At 36.9% G+C, this 20,869-nt stretch overlaps 1 protein-coding gene across 2 annotated transcripts in view; it reads right to left on the reverse strand.

Annotated features, from left to right (window-relative positions):
* Positions 1–2,812: 2,812 nt before the first annotated feature.
* LOC136831359 (uncharacterized) overlaps positions 2,813–20,869 on the reverse strand; it is a 222,246-nt gene continuing 204,189 nt past the window's right edge. The window contains exons 4-6 of one of the 2 annotated variants that reach the window (XM_067091680.1): positions 9,807–10,001; positions 8,130–8,264; positions 2,813–7,540 (exon numbers count right to left, since the gene is read on the reverse strand). In XM_067091680.1, coding sequence (XP_066947781.1) covers positions 7,151–7,540; positions 8,130–8,264; positions 9,807–10,001 — 720 coding nt within the window. In that variant the 3' untranslated portion in view covers positions 2,813–7,150. The remainder of the gene's footprint in view (positions 7,541–8,129; positions 8,265–9,806; positions 10,002–20,869) is intronic. The other variant, XM_067091681.1, reaches the window with a different exon arrangement.

Genomic DNA, 20,869 nt, shown 5'->3' on the forward strand with positions numbered 1-20,869 from the left:
GATTTAGGGAAACAGCTGAAATAGAAAATTTTGGAATGCGCGACTGTACACAAATTTCGTGGCATTTCCTAAGCAAAGCACCATAACTGGGTTAGCGTTGGTATGAAGGCGTGAGCGTTCCAGAGGCAACAAAGAACAAGGAGGCTGGAAGAGAGAGGCTGCAAGTAGGTTCAACCAATCGAAATGGTCCCTTTTACTATAGAGATAGTAAATGATGCTAGTATTCTCCTATAAATTTACACTGAACAAAGTTTTGAATGCTTCGGTACCACAAAACACTCAAAAGAGAACTATTACATATAGCTAAGAATCCTTTTTTTTTTATTTTTATTTTGGTCTTCACTCTCTAAGTACGAACTCGCCTGCCTCTAGGCAAGAATCAAATTAGGAATAATTTCTCTTGGTCAACCCTAATACAACAACATTGCTTCATAGTATTCCACGAATAGAAAATAAATCTCTAGAATTATGACTAATAAAAATATTAGTTTACATCTCATATCTGAAAACGGCCCTTAACTTTGACAGCCTAAAATGAAACATGGCAACAATCTAATGTGTTCAGTCAGACGAAAAAGCCAACATGAGGCCAATAGGACTTTTCTCTCTGTCAAAAATCTGCTCAGAGAGTTCTGCATGCAGTGATCGATTTTCTTCTTCTCCGAAATCCGATGATCTTCGAGCAATGAGTCGATGACGGTCAAAGTCAGAGCTATGCAACAGACACCCACTCACTCCTATTTGGCAGTTCAAAAAGCAGATTCTGCACTGACAAAAATATGTGGTCTGAAACAACTTTTTACAAGTTCACATGAAAAGAACTAAGCTGGCACTTAATGCTAACAATCTAGTTTGTTTACGTAAATTATCCCTACATTTTCTACATTATCTGAGTTGTCTTTTCCTATGACAATACTATCTGAGGGATTTCTTGAGGTACCGCCACTCTTCCAAAGATTTTGGCTTTGACTTGAGAACCAAACCACAAATCAAAACTATATTTGAATGAGATAATTGTTTGAACAGAACATCAGTTGGACATGCAAGGCAACTATCGGGATGCTGTCCTCTCCAACAGACTTTCTTCTCTCTGCTCTTCCTCGTTACTTCCAACAACCATTAGGCTATTCACAGCACCTCGTGAAGGAGTGACCCCGCACTGCTGTAGAAGTGGATGAAAGTGAAATCAGGAATTAAGGCAATAGACAGGCGTAATAAGTCCCCGAGCGAGTGGACATGCATAGGCCGAGCTCCCTTCAACAATGAAAATTCTGTGGTTATTGAAAAAGTGGGACATGACGAGAACCATGCTCTTATCATTTGTTTCTGTGAGTCGTAGGCTGCTACTGCGAGAGTCTACCGGTGAGGAGGAGGAGGAGGAGGAGGAGGAGGAGGCGACACGCTGACTAGAATTTGCTGCAGCATTTCATAGCCCTAAATTCACCTCGGCTAAGTTGCGTCTAATCACCAAACTAGTTTATCCAGCGATTTTAGTATTCAAAGTATTGTACGAGAGTATTTGTATGAACTTTTTTTATTGAAATGCATTTCAATACTGTTGCTATACAATCTGAGTATACATCGACTGTGACAGGATTGAGTCTATGAAAATAATTAGATATAAAATTGGTCAAAGATACTAAGGTTATATATGTTTATGCTTCAACCAAGCATAGGCTATACAATAAATATATATTTATGCTTCAACCAAGCATAGGCTATATAATCAACTCTACTTACAAGGAGACCAAAGATGGTATTGAAACGAGACAGATTTTTGTCAACATAACAAATGGCATGTGAACTGGACAAATGGTATTCTTTTTCGATGGAAATGTCAAGATAAAGATCCTGAAGCATGAACAAGGTCAGTATTTAGGGAAGGCTTCTTGCTGCACGCGAAACACTCATCCAAAAATCAGAGATTCGGGAGCTCTTGACTCAGTCAGGCTAACGAATGAGAGGTCAAAAATGAAACCATTTGAGGTCTCTTTCATTTAATTTACTGAGAAATAAAATTATTACTCTATTAAATATTCTAGTACACACACACACTTGTACAAGTATATATACATACATATATATATACATATATACATATACATATATATATATATATATATATATATATATATATATATATATATATATATATATATATATATATATACATGTACGTATGTGTAATACATACATACATACACACACATATATATATATATATATATATATATATATATATATATATATATATATATATATATATATATATATATATAAATATTTGTGAGTGTGTGTGTAAACTAGAGAAATACGGCAAGTCCTAATTTTCAGTAACTCAGAAAAAGCAAAAAAGTCAGATTTATTTTTTATCCCAAAAACGTTTATGATTAATAACATCCAAATACCCTTATTAGTCTGTTACATTGCACTACACTGCAACCCTATCCTGCCCAGAACCGAATCCAAAGATCTTTTGTAAGTTTGTGCTCTTATTTTTTATATGGGGCTGCCAGCCACACTGCATGCAGCCATAGTTGTAACAAGTGTCAAATGTATGATAAAAGGAAGAAGAGCGACGCCACTGGAGGGATCTTCTAGAAAAACGAGAGCAACCGTTTGCTGAAAGGCTCAATTTTGCCATGAGATTGACTGCAGACATGCTCTTAGTCTGAAAAAGAATATTCTCTGGAGAAATGCCCTATGCTTTCTAATTTCTCTACTGCAATTGAGTCCAACTCGGAAATTTTGGTGAGTTTATCTTGCATACGAAGCAAACAAATGCCATTTGTCCAGTTATCTGGGATTTCTATTTTTTTTGCCGAAAAATAGGGTCTCTTGGACACGGAAAACAGGAGACTGTTCTCCCATGTCCTTCGGTCTTTGACACTGATAGAACTTCAAACACAAAGATTCAAATCTTAGAACTTAATTACCGTCGGATAATTCACCTAAGGCTAAAATTAGATACTTTTACATATATATGCACATCTGTACGTAAACACATGTTATATACGTCCATGCACATGTATGAAAACATATCCATGCATGTGTATAAAAATAGTAGTATTTAGAGAGCATGCAAAGTTGAAGAAATGTTCACACACGCAAAGAAGGACGACACAGTTGCACAGACTTCCGCAATTGCTGCCTTTCACACGCACGCACACACACACACGAGAGTTAATAAGTGTTTCAGTATCACAAATAAGCCTGTTTACTCCTTCAGACCCAAATTCCTCCGACAGAGCTGTGTTTAGACCGTGTGGACACGCCTCCAAAAACTCATACGACAAATAGGAAGTGGAAGGTCAACTTTGATATGTCTTTGATACAAATGATCCATATTTGCTTTCAGTTCTCTCAAGTTACTGAGGGATGTGCTTTTGGGACTGATTTAGGAAATGAAGGAAGAAGCTTCTCAGTTTTCGTGAAGTCTTTTCAGTGTCTTTGGACGAGGGAAGTGAGCTGCGAGGCACTTTGCACTCAAACATATTCATTAACAACAACAACAGCGACAACAGACTAATGCTGCTTGAGATGTGGTGGAGCAGCATTACTGGCAGTACTGACAACCGGCGCCAATAATCATCATACAAACAATTAAAGAAAAATAACAATTATTACTGTAGCGTCAAGACAAGATTTCATAACAGATATAGTATTTATTATTTTCATGATCATGAATACTCTTCTTCTTGTTATTTTTAACGTTACCATTCGTTTGATAATAAACGTCTGTTTTCACTGCTGCGCTCTGCTCACCTTCAACGTGTTTCACCAAAGTTCGAACGCACATGTTTTCCATAACATGGTAATCTATATTTGTTCTGCCTAATTCACAACTCGTTCCTCCTCAAAGCAAAGCATTAGTCTGCAGGTCGTCAGAACGTATCCTTAGAATTAAATCAGGTAGGAAAGCAGAAGACGGAGGGAGGGTAACTAGGTGAAGAAAAGGAGAAATTGGCCCTTCCTTCAATTCTGGCGGCCCAATGGTAATCGTCCCAGAATCTCGCGCATTCGCTCCATTTGCACTGTAACAACTCCCACAAAATCAACTGCTTTTCACTCGTCACACACGCTACAAGCATCAACTGCTCGTCAGTCACCTAGCCTGAAAGTAATGACACAAAAGGTAAAGGAATCTTACGCCTAAGAAATTCCTCTCACTGTTGGACAGCATTCTGTGGACTCCTCTAGACTGTGAAAATAACCTGGCTTTTTCTTTCCTGTGCGATGTTCTTTCTTAATAATCTGGGCAACTAGAGACCAAAAAAAGGTTAACGGACATTATCATGATCAAACAACGGACGCATGTGATTGGGATCTACATACATGTAACGTATAATTAGACTGACAGACAGACAAACAGACAGGGAGAGGGTAAAATTATATTATGTGTCTGTCTTCTCATAAAATGGCTCTTTATATTGACTCAAATATTGACTTCTATAGACAGACCAATACCAAATTATACTCCTACCGTAAAGTAGGTTTATGTACTGATCTCTATACCATAAGTTCTACTGTACTCTTGCATAACAAAGTTTTGTAGGAATACGTTACCACGCAAAAATCAATAATATGACTGGGAATACACAACATTGAACATACATACATACATACATAAACAGTCATGTCCATCTAACTTATGATAATAGCAAATATAATTTATGTTTATCCTTGGTTATTGCTACTATATTATTATTATTATATATCATAAAAATGTGTAATGTTACTTAAAGATATATCTGCACATAAACCATATATTATAAAAATATGCTGTATAATCTTTCACTTAAGTATATGTCACTTTTATAGTTAATTCATCATAAATTGAATGACTGAAAGTGTTCATACAAATAACTAAGGTTTAGTTTAACGTTTCTTTCGCGGTTAACTTCAGAAACAGGAAGATCTGAGTCACGCCTCTTTGATATTGTTTGACAAATGCATCGCCCGTTCAGCTGGATAAAGTCTCAGGAAGGAAAGTAGTAGCCTACCGTCTTTGCCCTAATCTCTTCACCTATGAAAGGGGAAGAACCCTCTTCTCGAAGTTCTAGGATTTACTCCCAACCACTCATCTTAACATTTCGGAACTGATTCGAAAGGCTAAAAGCAAAGTATGGAGAGCACCTTAACGCTAATATGCAAAGGAAGAATGATCACAAAACGCGGGATTTATTCTTTTGTTGAAATGGCATTTGATTAACCAGCAGCAAAAGTTAAAAACTACAGTGGTCTAAACTCTACAGTCCACGCAAGGAATGCATCGTTTCCAAATGGAATGAATCGCCTCTAATCGATGCTTGGATTTTTCAAGTCGGAAAAATAGTCCCATGATTTTGAGAATGAGACGTTCATGAGAGCAATGATACCGAGAGCTTAAGGACCATCATCAATTAAGCTGACCTAATTGGCGTCTTCGTGCGTGGACCAGAGCACAAATCTGCCAAATAAACTCTAATGAACGCAGACAAATAAATTCTAATGACGGCAGTGACCATGACCAGCATGGGGTTGCCTCATGTACGATGACAGTCCAGTCCGTATCTCGCCCTCTATTATGCTTTACTTTTGGCTCCTTTGATACCTATGGAAAAATCTCCCTGGGACTAGGCACTCACTACCCCTCCGATGTGAGCTTCTCGGCACTTCATTTCAAGTTATGCGTATCCATATTTCCTTCTCACTTCGCTTCTTTACTTACAGTTATTCTTAAACGAGAAAAAGAGGGTCATCTCTCTCTGGTGAACCGCGCTGTACTTTTAACTGACCGATACTGACCATTAGCAAATACATTATCCTAATCATGGTAACCTGTTACAAGGAACAATATTTACAAAGCAAATCGTCAGGTACCACTGCAAAATTGTCCTTTTTTCCTTTTCTGACAATGAGCAACTTTCATGTCCCCGAAATCTCGTCTCAGCAATGCCAAATGCATGTCCACCACTCCTGTCAGAGGCAGCGCTGTGCTGTTACCAGCCAAGGCAGGATGAGCTGCCAACAACAACAACGCGGAATCGAACCAAGTGGGGGAATTGAGGGTCAGCTGACAGTCAGTTCAGTGCGCCAAGAGCCCCGACTCCCTCCAAACACTCTCTCACTTCACCCGTTCCTACCACCTTCACCTCTCAATCGCCCTGATTTCAGTGACTCGGTTTATCATACAGAAATCAGCTGACAGTTTATGCTTTGAAAGTGGAACAGCACGTAATAAAATTCAAAACACTATCAAAAAATGTATATACAAATCTGTAAATTGCTATTAGTACTTGTAGTAATAATAGAAATGGGTAGTAGTAGTAGTAGTAATAGTAGTAGTGGTGGTGATAGAGAGATATTAGAAGAAGAAGAAGGAGGAGGAGGAGAAGAAGAAGAAGAAGAGCAGTGTGGTGGTGATTGTGTATGACAGAGCGTATGGTATGAGAATGGATTGGCAGATGGGTCTTGGTGAGGGATATGTCTTGCTTCTTGGCTGGCCAACACAGCAAACACTGTGCAGTCCAAGTCACAAGATGGCAGCACTCAATGCTCTAATATATGAATGGAAGAAATTGAGTCAACTAGTAAAAAATTAAGCAATATGGCATAGGAATAATAAAAACCAGTATCCTAGAAAACTAGTTGTCTAACTATGTACAAGGTTTAAAGTCTCTGGTATCAAGATTCATCTAAAAGGGCAATAACATCTCCAGTCTCAAAGTTCATCTAAAAACTTGGAAAAACAACAAGCAAAGTCATCCCGCTAATAGCATGGATAGCTGGGTATCACAAGGTGAACGTGCATCATCATCATCATCATCATTATCATCATCATCATACAGTACGAGCATAAATTGGTGGCGTTGGCCGACAGTCTCCACTCACACTCACTCTGGCCTCTTGTCCGTCTCGCCACCACACTGCCTCACACTGGCTCCTCTTACACTGGTGGCACTCACACTGCACCATATGAACACCAATTGTAGTAGTCACTGAATGAAGGTCATCCACAGAGCAGTGGCCTGCTACTGCCTATGGGAAATTGTTAGGTGGCGGGTTGGTAGGATGTGTGAGATACCTTTCTGTGGGATTTCTTATTATTTTCTCTTATTTTTCTATCACACGCCTTGAAAAAGTAACAAAAAGAGATTCACTACTAGTACTAGATCCCATGGTGCTGCGTGAGACCATGCAGGGCTTGAGGACGTGCCGGAGTGTGGTTGTGTGGCAGAGCTTTGGAAGGTCCTGGCTGCGGATCGTTTAGGCTATCCGGGGTGAAGGCCGTCGTGACATGGTGCCCTTGACCCCCACCACTACCACCACCACCGCCCAAGGATGTCCCAGAGCCCTGACGCAGACTTCTAGACGATATCATGCCGGCTGCAGGCCCTGCCAGTGCATGGGGATTGATGTGGTGGAGAGTGTGGAGGTGATGAGATGACGTGGTGTCTGTAGTGGAGCCTTCACTGAGCACCCGGCCGTAGCGAGGCCAGCCACAACCTGAGATAACGGCCAGCACCAGTGACACCACCCCACATGCACATCCACAAAGCTGCAACAACATCACCACCACCCAGGTTATTACTCTCCAGCTACACAAAAATGGCATTAGACTGGTTAGCTTAGACAAAATGGAGTACTGTCTTTCCAAAAAATTCGTGTCAGTAAGGATAAGGATGAGGAGGAAGCAACAACTTTCGGTTTCAAAGGGACTTACCATTCTAGTTCTAGTCTCTCTTACGAAGGAAACAACACTATGGTATCCCATCTGACAAAATACAAGAGTAATCGCCTATCTAAGAATTTCCAAAGAAATGAGCACAAAAAATCTAATGCAATCATTCCAATACGGCAACATAATGATGTGAGAACAATTATGGAGTCTATCTCTACTGTACATCAATTAGGTAAGGGCCCCAGGCAAGAAGCATGTGAATACGATTCTATAATTTAGCCAAAGCATCTCACTTGATAGAGTGATTATGCAAATTTACCATAGGAGAAACAATAATGAAAATGTTTCAATTGTTATTTCACGAATTAAAAAATAACAGCTGCTCCATTTATTCTAGCTACATATAACACAATATTTCAGAAGCTACCTCTACAAAGTGGAGTAACAAACAGCTGGGACTACTCACCGATGTAGTTAATAGCTGTTGTTTGGTCCATGCAGGGATCCATGGATATGTGGTGTGATAGAGATGCAGCAGATGCAGCAGCAGTGAAGCTGATACCAAATAACACACACAAACAAACACATATATCACGGTCACCTGCAAAAAGAGCCTCATTAAGGACAGGACAGTGCATCGGGCAAGTGCCCACCTATATTATGCCTTTGAACACACTAAGACAAGACTTTAATTAACCCGGAGCAAAATGGGCTCACTTCAGATTCACGTCTAACATATTACAGGGACTTTTCATGTATACAATCCCTTTCACAGTGTGTGTTTGTGTGTGTGTGCGTGTGTGTGTGTGTGTGTGTGAGAGAGAGAGAGAGAGAGAGAGAGAGAGAGAGAGAGAGTTTTCCGAGAAGGTGAACGAGTGATCTGAGAACAGCAATTGATCGAGAGAGCGTGAATTAACATGAAGAAAAGCCTTGAAAACGGGCACCTTTGGAAAAGATGCAGCCGAAAGTTGCGGTTTTAACTCTACGGTTATACAAACTCATATTTCACTTGCTGACATCTACAATTTTAATAATGATTAGTTGATCAAATATATTTTTTCCGCTCATACTCTACAAAATATTTGCAAATAAGAGACAAGAATGTTTGACGCTCTATCACTGACTCAAAATCTGTATGTATATATACAGTATATACTTTTGGAATCATTGTATGTGTATGTATATATACAGTATATACTTTTGGAATCATTGTAATGATGAAATGCATAAAATTCATACAAAGCATTTCTAACTAGAGTAGATACAAATGAAAGCAGTGTGAATGAACTTTAATGCGCTTATCAACTGACTTATGATATTCTTGTTGTAGTATCACGGAATCGCATCTACCCAAAATGAAAGAGAAAAGAAATCGTGGAATACTGTGCACATCAGTCGCAACTTGCAGGCCTCACCTCTAAGAATCCTCAAAGCATACGGAGCCATATATATATATATATATATATATATATATATATATATATATATATATATATATATATATATATATATATATATATATATATATATATAATATATATATATAAGTCATTGTTTCAGTGAACTATAGTTTGAATTCTTATATTATTGTCCAACGTTATTACTGCAATTTCAGATAGAATATTCAATGATAATAGTCGAGTAGTAGCAGTAAAATGGAAGCGACCTCTACTTACTTGCATTATTTTTCCTATCATCATTATACTCATAATATCATCATGATACTCATAATAGGCATATATTTCATACCAGAAGCCAAAAGTTCATAATCTTGTATAGTAAGTTTCACAGAATAGAAGGCCTATGTTTTAATAAGAGAAAAAAATAAAATGATGAAGGAATCAATGGAAGTTACAAATACTGAAAGAACGTTGAAATTCATTTCAGGACGGAGTAATCATTGGATCTGATAAGTGCAATTATTGAAATGTAAAAAATGCCTGAGCAAATAATAAACAACCAGAGTGAAAAAAATGGAAGCAGAAGGAGGGCCAAGCATGGGATGGGTGAGGAACGTCCTGGGCAGCAAGAGAGCGTCCGGACTCAGACCCGCAGCTGAGCGAGGCCCCGACTGCGCAAGAGGCCGCGCACAGCCCCAGGTTCCAGAGCCTGACGAAGAAAGGGTGGAAGCTTGATTCCTTACCAGCTTATCCCAGCGCAGTGTGAGTGAGTGGACAAGTGATGAGAGGTGTAGCAGTAAGAGGATGGTGGTAGTTAGGATGGTGAAGACGGCAGTGAATACCACAACGCGTAAACGCCACGCACCAGGCAACACGAATATGCTTAGACGAGCTGTGCCAACTGTACATGCACACGTCATTGTAATGACAGACACAACCTGCAAAGGAGAGCGGAGAGTTGCAGCGCGTTCCTTCCTGGCACAAACATTGCTGCAACTGATATATGGCACAATGGCTGCTGTCGATAATAATTATCATTTGGCAAATGTCAATGCATTATTTTAGAGAATATTGACAATCTGGGACTTGGGAACGCGCACCTCGCTGGGCCCAGTTTATGACAATGAAGGACTCGGAGAAAATCTGCAGCTCATTCTTGGAACAAACACGTAATTAATGATGGCAGCATGAATATTCATTGTTAGCCACTGGTGTGACATCAACAAATACAAAAAATCATCAAAACTTTTTTTCTGAGAGCTGAAAAACTTGAGGTAGCATGATATATACATACATATATATATATATATATATATATATATATATATATATATATATATATATATATATATATATATATACTGTATATATATATATATATATATATATATATATATATATATATATATATATATATATATATATATATATATCTCAGTGGAAAACAAAGCTGCAATGGAACACTAGGTTAGTGTTACTTCCTACTAGGTCAAACACAGCTGAACTCAAAATTCTACATTGCTTCTCTTCTTGACAATTACGTCCCTGAAATGGAAGAAGAATTAACACAAGTCATTCTTATGATGATGAAACCTAAAGTAAAAAAAAAAGAAAGAATGGTTATAAGAACAGATACAGAAAAGAATGAATATGACATTCCTTTGACACATTAAGACTTACAAATAAAGTTGGCAAGTTTGACCTCCGGGGCTAACGAGGGAGAATGAAGCGACAAGCAACCTGGCTTGCAAGGCAAATCACTACATGGCTACAGCTCACAGGAAAGATAGGTAGAGTCAAAGCTACACCTAAATTATAGATTAGTGGTCCCTTTGTAAAATGCTAACTCATCGGCTGCTTTCTTTTATGGTATCTTGCAGCTTTCTTCTTGGTCGATGAAACTAAACGTTTATGCACCTACATTTTAAACTTCTTCCCTCATCCGTGGGGTGGAGTGGAGTCGAGTGAGCAGACCTTCATTTGACTATTTCGTTCATTATAAACTTATAAAAGACAGTGACGCTAAGATGTCACTTCTGGTGGCTTCAGAATAACACAGCTTTTGAACGCTCACATATACATATTGTATTTACTTTCTGCTACGACAACACTTAACCACTCGGACGCACGAAATGAGGCTTCTTCAGCAGTATCGGCTGCAAATATTTAGCGCCAGCGCCAAACAGCGACTAAGGCCAAAATGAACTGGCCACTGGGTCGGAGGAGGATCTATCTACAGTATATGATGGGTGGACTGGGATGGCAGAAGGCAGCCATGTGGTCCACAATGACGTTCAGCAGCCATATGTGTGTGAGAGGGGATAGGCGTGACTGTGGCGGTTCTTGATCCATGATGAACTGCCAGCCTTCTGAGAAATGAAGACACTCTGAAGGACTTCTCTGTCGTGGTTCAACTTTCATTCTGAACTCCAGATATTTGAATGCGTCTTATAGGAACGAGGGCAGTTTTGGCGTCATAGAAGGACTAATGGGACAGGTAAACGAGTGCCCTTTGTTAGCCCGGGTGTGAAGCAAACAAGAATAAAGGATCGATGAAATACGGGCTCGCCTTTTAAATACAGACACTTTATAGAAGTTAGAATTGAGAGAAGTAGGGAAAGATTTCAGTTTGGTGTATGTCTTTACTGTAAAGGAAGAGCTTACTTCAGTTTGGTACAAAAAAAAAAAAAAGATTCAGAATGAAATGTTTTAAAATCTGACGCTTCTCCCAACCTTTCCTTGAGAAAAAGTAGTAGTCACTGTTTCAGATTCATGAGGCCTACCTTATAAAGTCAATACCAGAGATAACGCGGTAGCAGATGTAGAAGTAATAGTAGCCATAATAGGTAGTAGTAGTAGTAGTAGTAGTAACAGTAGAAGAAGAATAAGAAGATAGCGAAGAAGTGGGACGGAGGGAGAAGAGGAGAACATGATGCAGTTCACGTTCCCAGATCAAAAACTCCCCATGATGAGAAACGACTTCGACTTTTCATGACTTCCCAGTCATTATATTTTAGAATTCATCTTTTAGAGAATATCATACTTGTTATTAGCACTCATAATTGTCAGAATGGCGTTTTAATAACCCACAGTCAACGTAGCTGTTACCACGAGTTAATAATTTCAGTCATCAACTAATAGCCCACAACTTGGAGACTTGACAGCTGTAGAAATCCTCACTTAGATCAAATCTATAATGACTGCTGCCTGAGGTTTCGTATGTGGCAAAGAACCTGAGCAAATAACAAAAAATCCACGAAATGAAGGTGAACTGCTGGAAGTTTGCCTGAATCGCACTGTTGCTCGAGAAACCCTTTCGTGAGTCTCGTTAGGAAGGCGGGAAAGCAAGTTCACTTAATCTTGACGCATTCACAAAGAACGATTCCTGTATTGAATAAGTGGGTCTTCATTTTAAATTTCCTTTTATCAACAAGAAATGTTGTGATCATATCTAAATGAAAGGTCTGGCCTGATATAAGCGTACGAAGAGAAGGCTATATGCTGTTCAGTCCACGAGATTCCATAGGGCCTACCTCCTGAACACTGTGATATTCACTGAGACTGGCTGCTCAAGCTCCACCCAGTCAGTCGTGCAAAGGATCACAACACAGTTCTCGAGAGATCCCGCACGTGGGTTTAATCTTTGTTGATCATATATATATATATATATATATATATATATATATATATATATATATATATATATATATATATATTGCAATATTATATTACTGTCGTCTTAATTTTGTAATATCTAACAGTTTCCTAATTTGATCTATCATTCAGGTCTAGTAGTACCAATGCATGTTCACAGAGACGTTTGAGAAAAATAACATATAGATATGCACACACAATGAAAAGTTATATATATATATATATATATATATATATATATATATATATATATATATATATATATATATATATATAGATAGATAGATAGATAGATAGATAGATAGATAGATAGATATATACAGTAAGTAAGTATATATATATATATATATATATATATATATATATATATATATATATATATATATATATATATATATATATATATATATAGTATATATACTGTATATATATATATGAAAGAGAAGGAGCAGGAGCCGCTGTTTAGCATACAAGGCAAAGCGAAGGGAAGTCTTTATATTGTATGTAGGTTGTACATATTTTGGAGTGATTTCTTATGTTGGAATGTTCAGGGTTGGACAGCCTACCACCAGTTCTAAAACTAGGTCCTCTATGTGCCTCAGTATGAACACTCAGCATTCAACATAGGTCCCACGATCACATCCTGGGCACGTAGTATACTTGTATACAACATTCGCACACAAAAGGAGGCTGAGACCATCCTTAAAGTGAAAACTGACCTGATCGTTAGTGGGGTTTTTGGAGCAAGTTTCAGGTCAACAGCGGGGAGAGCTAAACTTGCTCCAAAAAGCTCACTAACGATCAGGTCAGTGCTTCACTTTAAGGATGGTCTCAGCCTCCTTTTGTGTGCAAATGTATACAAGTATACTACGTGGCCAGGATGTGATCGTGGGACCTATGTTGGATGCTGATTGTTCATATTGAGGTACATAGAGGACTTAGTTTTAGAACTGGTAGTAGGCTGTCCAATCCTGAACATTCCAACATAAGAAATCACTCCAAAATATGTAAAACCTACATACAATATAAAGACTTCAAAGTTGTTGGAGAGTTAACAATGAAACTGACCTGAACATTTTAGAATCTCTTTTAATAAAGAAGACAGTTCCAACTCTAAATACCCAGTTGTCATCTACGCAATTGTTTGTATCCTGATTTTTCTGTTTTGCAGACATGTTGTCATTGATTTCTGAAATGTTCTCTTTCAGTCTCCTCACTTCCACCGCTCGGCTGCATGGGTTCTTGTGTGTGGTTGTACGTTGCATCTGTTTTCCCATTTATCTTTTATCTCAAGCTTTTTAGTGATTTTCTGCCTTTTGATTCTTTCAATGTAATTTATATGAATGTGTTTAAATGTAAAATTAAACTATTATAGTGTCTAAAATTGCCTCAGCCCCGAAAATGCTACTGGGAAGTACGTCGCGAAACGTCGGCCAATAAACTGTTTTATGTACAAGATGCTGCCTCTCCCTTCGCTTCCCTTGTATATGTATGTATATATATATATATATATATATATATATATATATATATATATATATATATATATATATATATATATATATATAAATATACAGTATATGTATAGGCAAAAGGAAAATTAATGCTAAGTATTCCATAAGAAATGTGAAACATCACACAGAAACCGACTGACCACGAGGACCTAAGCATACATAAAAGTAGGGATCATGACGGAAAGGAAACGTGAAGTGAACAATGAACAGGGTCCAAACGCAATGGTTGTGAGGGCGCTCACGCAAGTGAGAGCGGCGAGGAGCTTCAAAAAGTGTCATTGCAGCTCAAAGGAAAGATTTGACATGAGCCCAGCAATGACCAAGGAGAGGCATAAACATTATTCAGAGAGGTCAGTGAGAAACAGCACAACCACAGGCAAAATAGTTGGTGGCGAGAGAGAGGACTGAGATGAATGAGAAGCCTAGTCTGCAGAACAGGGTTCGCGCTCATATGTGCCATTAAACATGCGGCGCACATCTAAGTATAGAAAGGGCCAGTTGAGGAAGACTTGATGAAATCAGTCAAAATGATCCAGTTAAGTGGCAAATCTGAATGAACACATAATTAGACGAACGTAATTTTCTTTTACACTTATGAAATGTCTGCAAAATATATTTACTATGAAACCAAAAAAATCATATTCATTCTAAACAGCAGATTGTTGTCATTAAAGCTTCCATGTAGCGGAAAAGGAATGTTCCAAATATAGGCAAACATCTTGTGAATGTACTCTGAGAATAGATAGCATTTATTAAGTGCAAACACACTCATGCACACAGGTGCACATAAACACACACACACACACACACACACACATATATATATATATATATATATATATATATATATATATATATATATATATATATGAAGACAAAAAGGCCCATTGATCAGGAATACAGACGTATTGATATTCGAAGCAAGTGGTTGTAACGTGGAAATAATGTTTCTATGAGCCTGTTTATCTACATTGTACACTGTTAGATTTCAGTAAAAGACATTTATGCATATACCTATCTATATACTTCTCTCTCTCTCTCTCTCTCTCTCTCTCTATATATATATATATATATATATATATATATATATATATATATATATATATATATATATATATATATATATATATATATATATATATACATATATATATATATATATATATGTGTGTGTGTCTGTGAATGTTATGTGTATGTCCAACCATACAAACAATGAATTGTTCAACCAACCAGTGACATCTACAGTACATTAAGTTCATACAGTAGGCAGTTCTGCTATTACACTGCTAACTTGAACCACTTTGCAACTGCTGAGTTGAAGGTGGTGTGGCAGTAGAGTAAAGATATAGAAAGAGATACAGTGTCCTTTCGACTACTGTCTGAAGCTCCAAATTCAGCAATCAAAAATTATCTTTCTCTACGATTGTATATCTTTTTGCTAGCTGATTTGTTTAGCTCAATTATTCGTTGTCTTTATATGAATATTGTGACAATGCTACTGCCTTAGTCCTGTTTTCTCTTTCGGGAAATAAAAACGTCCTCATGATAATAAAAAGAATGACAGTACCAATGAGAGCGCTGCCACAAAATGATGCTTCCGTGACAACCTGTGGCTGATGATCATAAGACTCGCAACCTCAGCCAAAAATTCATTTTTTGGAGCTTGCAACAGTAAACGCGGATATTGGCCACTATCAAGCCACAGAAGACTCACCCGGCAAGTGTGAACGATAATGAAGAAGAAAAGCATTTTCTAAAATGCGCTATAACATGGACCAGGCTCCCTTAACCTCGTTGTAGTGAGACAGACTTGAGCAGTGCCACCAGGTTCATCCTGGCTATTATGGGATATTCCCTTTATCAGTGCCATTTATATGTCACGCATGGTCATGGTACTATGATATTAAATGATGCCTGACGCTTCTCTCTCTCTCTCTCTCTCTCTCTCTCTCTCTCTCTCTCTCTCTCTCTCTCTCCTTGGGCTTTGGGTGAGTCATTTGCAGCATATAGCGCCAAATTCACTGAATGCTTTTGACAGTAGAAAATTCACACACAAGATTTTTGCAGTTTAAAATAATTTTGTGACTCATTTACAGCATCAGATACACGAAGAATGTTTGAAGAGATGAAGTCCAGGTTTCTATCTGCACGAAAGTAATGTTGAATTTTGTATGATAAGAGTGATATTTATATTTTTCGCTGCGTTAAAATTGTTGAATATAAATTCAGCAAAAAATTAGCCTAGAATTAAATTCCTGCATAAAATTCACCAAGAATTCTTTATTGCATCAGTTTCATTACTGTATATTTAAGGTTTCTTGTAAAACTTCGCCTCTTTTGTCCGTACAGAATCCAGAGGTCCACAAAATGCTTCTTCCCCCAATGAACTCCTCACGACACGCGAGAAAGGGTCCCTAGTTGGCATTGCGTAGTGTGAGAGGAACTCGAAGGAAGGAAGGATTTTGCAGAGTGATTTTGAGAGTCGAGGGACCTTCTCCGGGTGACTTGTGGAGTCATTTTGTACCCAGGCTTTATCGGCGTTGATGCTGAGGGAATTTTACGGTGGGCCACGGAAGCATTTCGACGCCATGCCTTTTGCATTCATCGGATTTTCTCTGGACTAATTGCTGCGCCATATAAGCAGCGAATTAACCTAGGAACAAATGCTGAGGCAAACTTCCTCTGTGCCCCTTTGCTTTACCACACCAACACTACTGTATATTAAAAAATTGAGGTCATGAACAACCAAAAATTTTGCCCATAATCGTCATCATCTTTATCCTCAGTATTTTATTATTATTATTATTATTATTATTATTATTATTATTATTATTATTATTATTATTATTATTATTATTGATAAAGACAAAATTCCATTTTGGACACTTGAGTTGCTGACTTGTGATTTACCGCTGAGGCCGACGAATATGACGTAGGCCTGGTCAATGTTTGTCAGCAGTTCAAATCCCGCGAGAGGAGAAATTGCCATTGTGCGCATTTTGTACAAAAAAGCCTCAATGTTCATTAAGTGGCAGAACAAGCTTCCATAGATATCAATATTCCTGAGTTAAAAAAACTTAATATAAAATAAGGCAGCCAATAGGTGACAAGTATAAGAAAATCCTGAAGGCGAAGAGCCGACGGAGAATTGAGGGCTCCTCACTCTCTAAGAAAGAAATGTCCCAAAAAGAACAGCGACGAAAATATTCAGAGTAAACGCTCACTCACTTCAAAGCCAGGTTCGAACTAGCGCCTTCTGTATATATATATATATATATATATATATATATATATATATATATATATATATATATATATATATATATATATATATATATATATATATATATATGTATATGTATATATATATGTATATATATATATATATATATATATATATATATATATAAATATATATATATATATATATATATATATATATATATATATATATATTATAGATATAATACAAAATATATATATTATAGATGAAGACAAAATCCACGAAGGAAAGAGAAACAACAGGGTGCTGCAAGGCCTTTCGACGTTAGTCCTTCACTTAGCAGACTGAAGAAATATAAAAATAAGTTTTATGAAGAAGGTTCGTATAAATGACAGATGGGGATTACCAAGGAAAAATATGTACCTGGAATCCAACACAATTAAAGAATTACCAGACATACGAAAACATGTTAATATTTCAAAGGTTTTACAAAGGATTAGGCTCAACGGCTCAAAAACAGGGACAAGACAGTTAAATGATTATACAAAAAAGGTGACTGACCACCAACAAATGTTTTAAAAAGCACAACTCAGTAATTCACATTTTTGGTAAACAAAAAAACTTTTACACGGTGAACATTTTTAACAAAGAAATATATATTAAACATATGAATACATAGAAAATATATACTGTATAAGATAACGAATTTTTAATTAAGTCAGTGATTTTATATTTCAGGTCATTCTTGAACATTTTGCTTATACAGGGGTCCAAATAATACTTGCCAGGGCTAAGATTAATATTACAAATCGAAATGAGCTTTATAATAGCGGATTCTAAAAGATTTCTTGAAGAGAAATCGTTTGATCTGGCAATCACTGAACTTTCAGTCCAATTTATCCTGTGAGAGTTTTCACTTAAATGAATGAATATAGCATTGGATGTTTGTCCAGTTTTGACAGAGTAATTATGCTGCTTAATTCGTGCTTCTAAATCCTTGCTGGATTGGCCAATATAAAAAAGGTGGAGCAGTCCATACATGGAACTTTATATATTATGTTGTTGTTTTCGTTAGGGCTATTTTTTATTAACATTCCTTTTAGTGTGTTATTATAGGAGAAAACAAGGTTGACATTAAAAGATTTTAACAATAATCTTATGTTTTCAAACCCACTAAAATAAGGCAAGCTAAGAATGTTCTTAGGGGTTTCGTTCTCCATGTTACTTTCACTATAAAACTTTTTGTGAGCCTTATTATAGCAAATATCTAGTACATGTGAAGGATAACATAAATCTGTCCCAATTTTTCTTATGTGTTCGATTTCTTGATTCAAATACTGGGGACTGGCAATGCGCAAAGCTCGTAAAAACATAGAAGAAAAAAATGATATTTTGATGTAAAGGTGATGGCCTGAATAAAAATGGACATAAGTTAAGTTGTTGGCTGGTTTCCTATAAATACTGAATTTGCATTGAAATGGTTCTCAATGCATTAAAACATCTAAGAAAGAGAGGTAACTGTCTTTTTCTAATTCTAAAGTAAACTTAATGGATGGTACCTGGTTATTCGAATTAGAGAGTAAATCATTTACATCAGTACCAGCAGGCAAAACAGCTAAAATATCGTCAGCATACCTATACCACTTTAAAGGAGTATAAATGATATTAGGTAAATATCGTTTTTCAAAGAATTCCATATACAAGTTTGAGAGGAGTGGGGATAAAGGGTTGCCCATTGGTATACCAAATATTTGTTGGTAAAATTCACCATTGAATATAACCCTACAATCACAAATGCACAACCTAGTGAGTGAAATAATATGACTTACAAGTAGAGGTAATTCATGATGGATTAGTTCGTTACTAAGATACTCTAAAATAGAATCTATAGAGACTTTAGTAAAAAGAGAACAAACATCAAAACTAACGAATCCATCAGTGGGCAGAAAGTGATTTTGTTTAATTTATCAACTAAATCTAGGTAATTATAAACGTGAGAATCGGAGATAGTTCCAAGTAACGGGGACAAAAGCTTCGTATATATTTCGAAAGTTTATATCATACTGAGCCAACAGTACTGATAATAGGCCGCATAGGATCATTTCCTTTGTGTGTTTTTACTAATCCGTACAAGTAAGGTAACGAGGGAAATTTTGCGGACAACTGACCTATTAGTTCTTTTTTATCTCTAAAGATTTTTTTCACTGCGCTAGTGAAATTATTTGACTTGATCAATGGGTGTTTTTTGGTAGCTTTTTGTAAGTAGTATCATTATCCAGTAGGGCTTGCATACGTGATATGTAGTCAGCTTTATCTAAAATTACAATACTATTCGATTTATCAGCTTTTGTGATGTGGACTGCATTGTCATAAGTTAAGTTGTTGGAAAATAGCCAAATATTAACAGTGACACGATAACTCGGCCAACGACCTTCGCTGGAATGCAGAACCCACGGTATCTGAACGCGGCAAAAGTACTTCTTTTTAAGATTTTGCAAATGTTAATTATAACTGCTCCCTTTGTTTCCTCAGAAGTATTGAATAGAGGCCAAAATAAATGGAAGGGAATGTGACTTATCATGATTTCAGTCATGCTGACTTATTTTAACTCTTATGTTGTTGAGACTCGTTTAGTGGAAGTTGATAGCACACTACACTGTTATCTTACTTGGTTATTTTGAGGGTACCAATTCTGGGTTGCAGATATTCCCATTACATTCCTATTTGGTTCCAGTCTACTTGCCATGTTAGATTACTGAATAAATTATATTTTTTGAAGTCAAGTCTTTGTTGTTCTTCCTTAGTTCAGTTAGTAACTTCGATGACAAGAGAGAGAGAGAGAGAGAGAGAGAGAGAGAGAGAGAGAGAGAGAGAGAGAGAGAGAGAGAGAATGTGCTGATCCAGTATGCAGACTGGCCATTGCTACCGGAGAATCTTTCAGATATAAGATGATATGACATTATATATGTATATATATGTATGTATATATATATATATATATATATATATATATATATATATATATATATACAGTATATACATGTGTGTTTATATATACGTATATATTTACTATGTATACTTATTAATATCTGACTCACATCGGGACCGACCCACGTGCTTTCAAATGAGAGGCCAGGGAGTTAGCAATTCACCCACACAAGTCATAAAAGAAGTTGGAACCTAAGTACCTGAGGTTTTTCCCGGGTTACTGCCTAACATGGGAATTTTACTCAACTTCCCAACCCAGCAGTTAACATTTCCTTCAACTTTCCCTTCACCGTAAATGTGATGGAAATAATGAACACTTGAGAAAGCGTTTCGCAGAAATAAATTTCTGACTCACGCCGGGACCAAACACTGGTCTTTCTATATATATATATATATAATATATATATATATATATATATATATATAT

This window comes from Macrobrachium rosenbergii, chromosome 48, assembly GCF_040412425.1.
Source record: "Macrobrachium rosenbergii isolate ZJJX-2024 chromosome 48, ASM4041242v1, whole genome shotgun sequence".
Classification (NCBI taxonomy): domain Eukaryota; kingdom Metazoa; phylum Arthropoda; class Malacostraca; order Decapoda; family Palaemonidae; genus Macrobrachium; species Macrobrachium rosenbergii.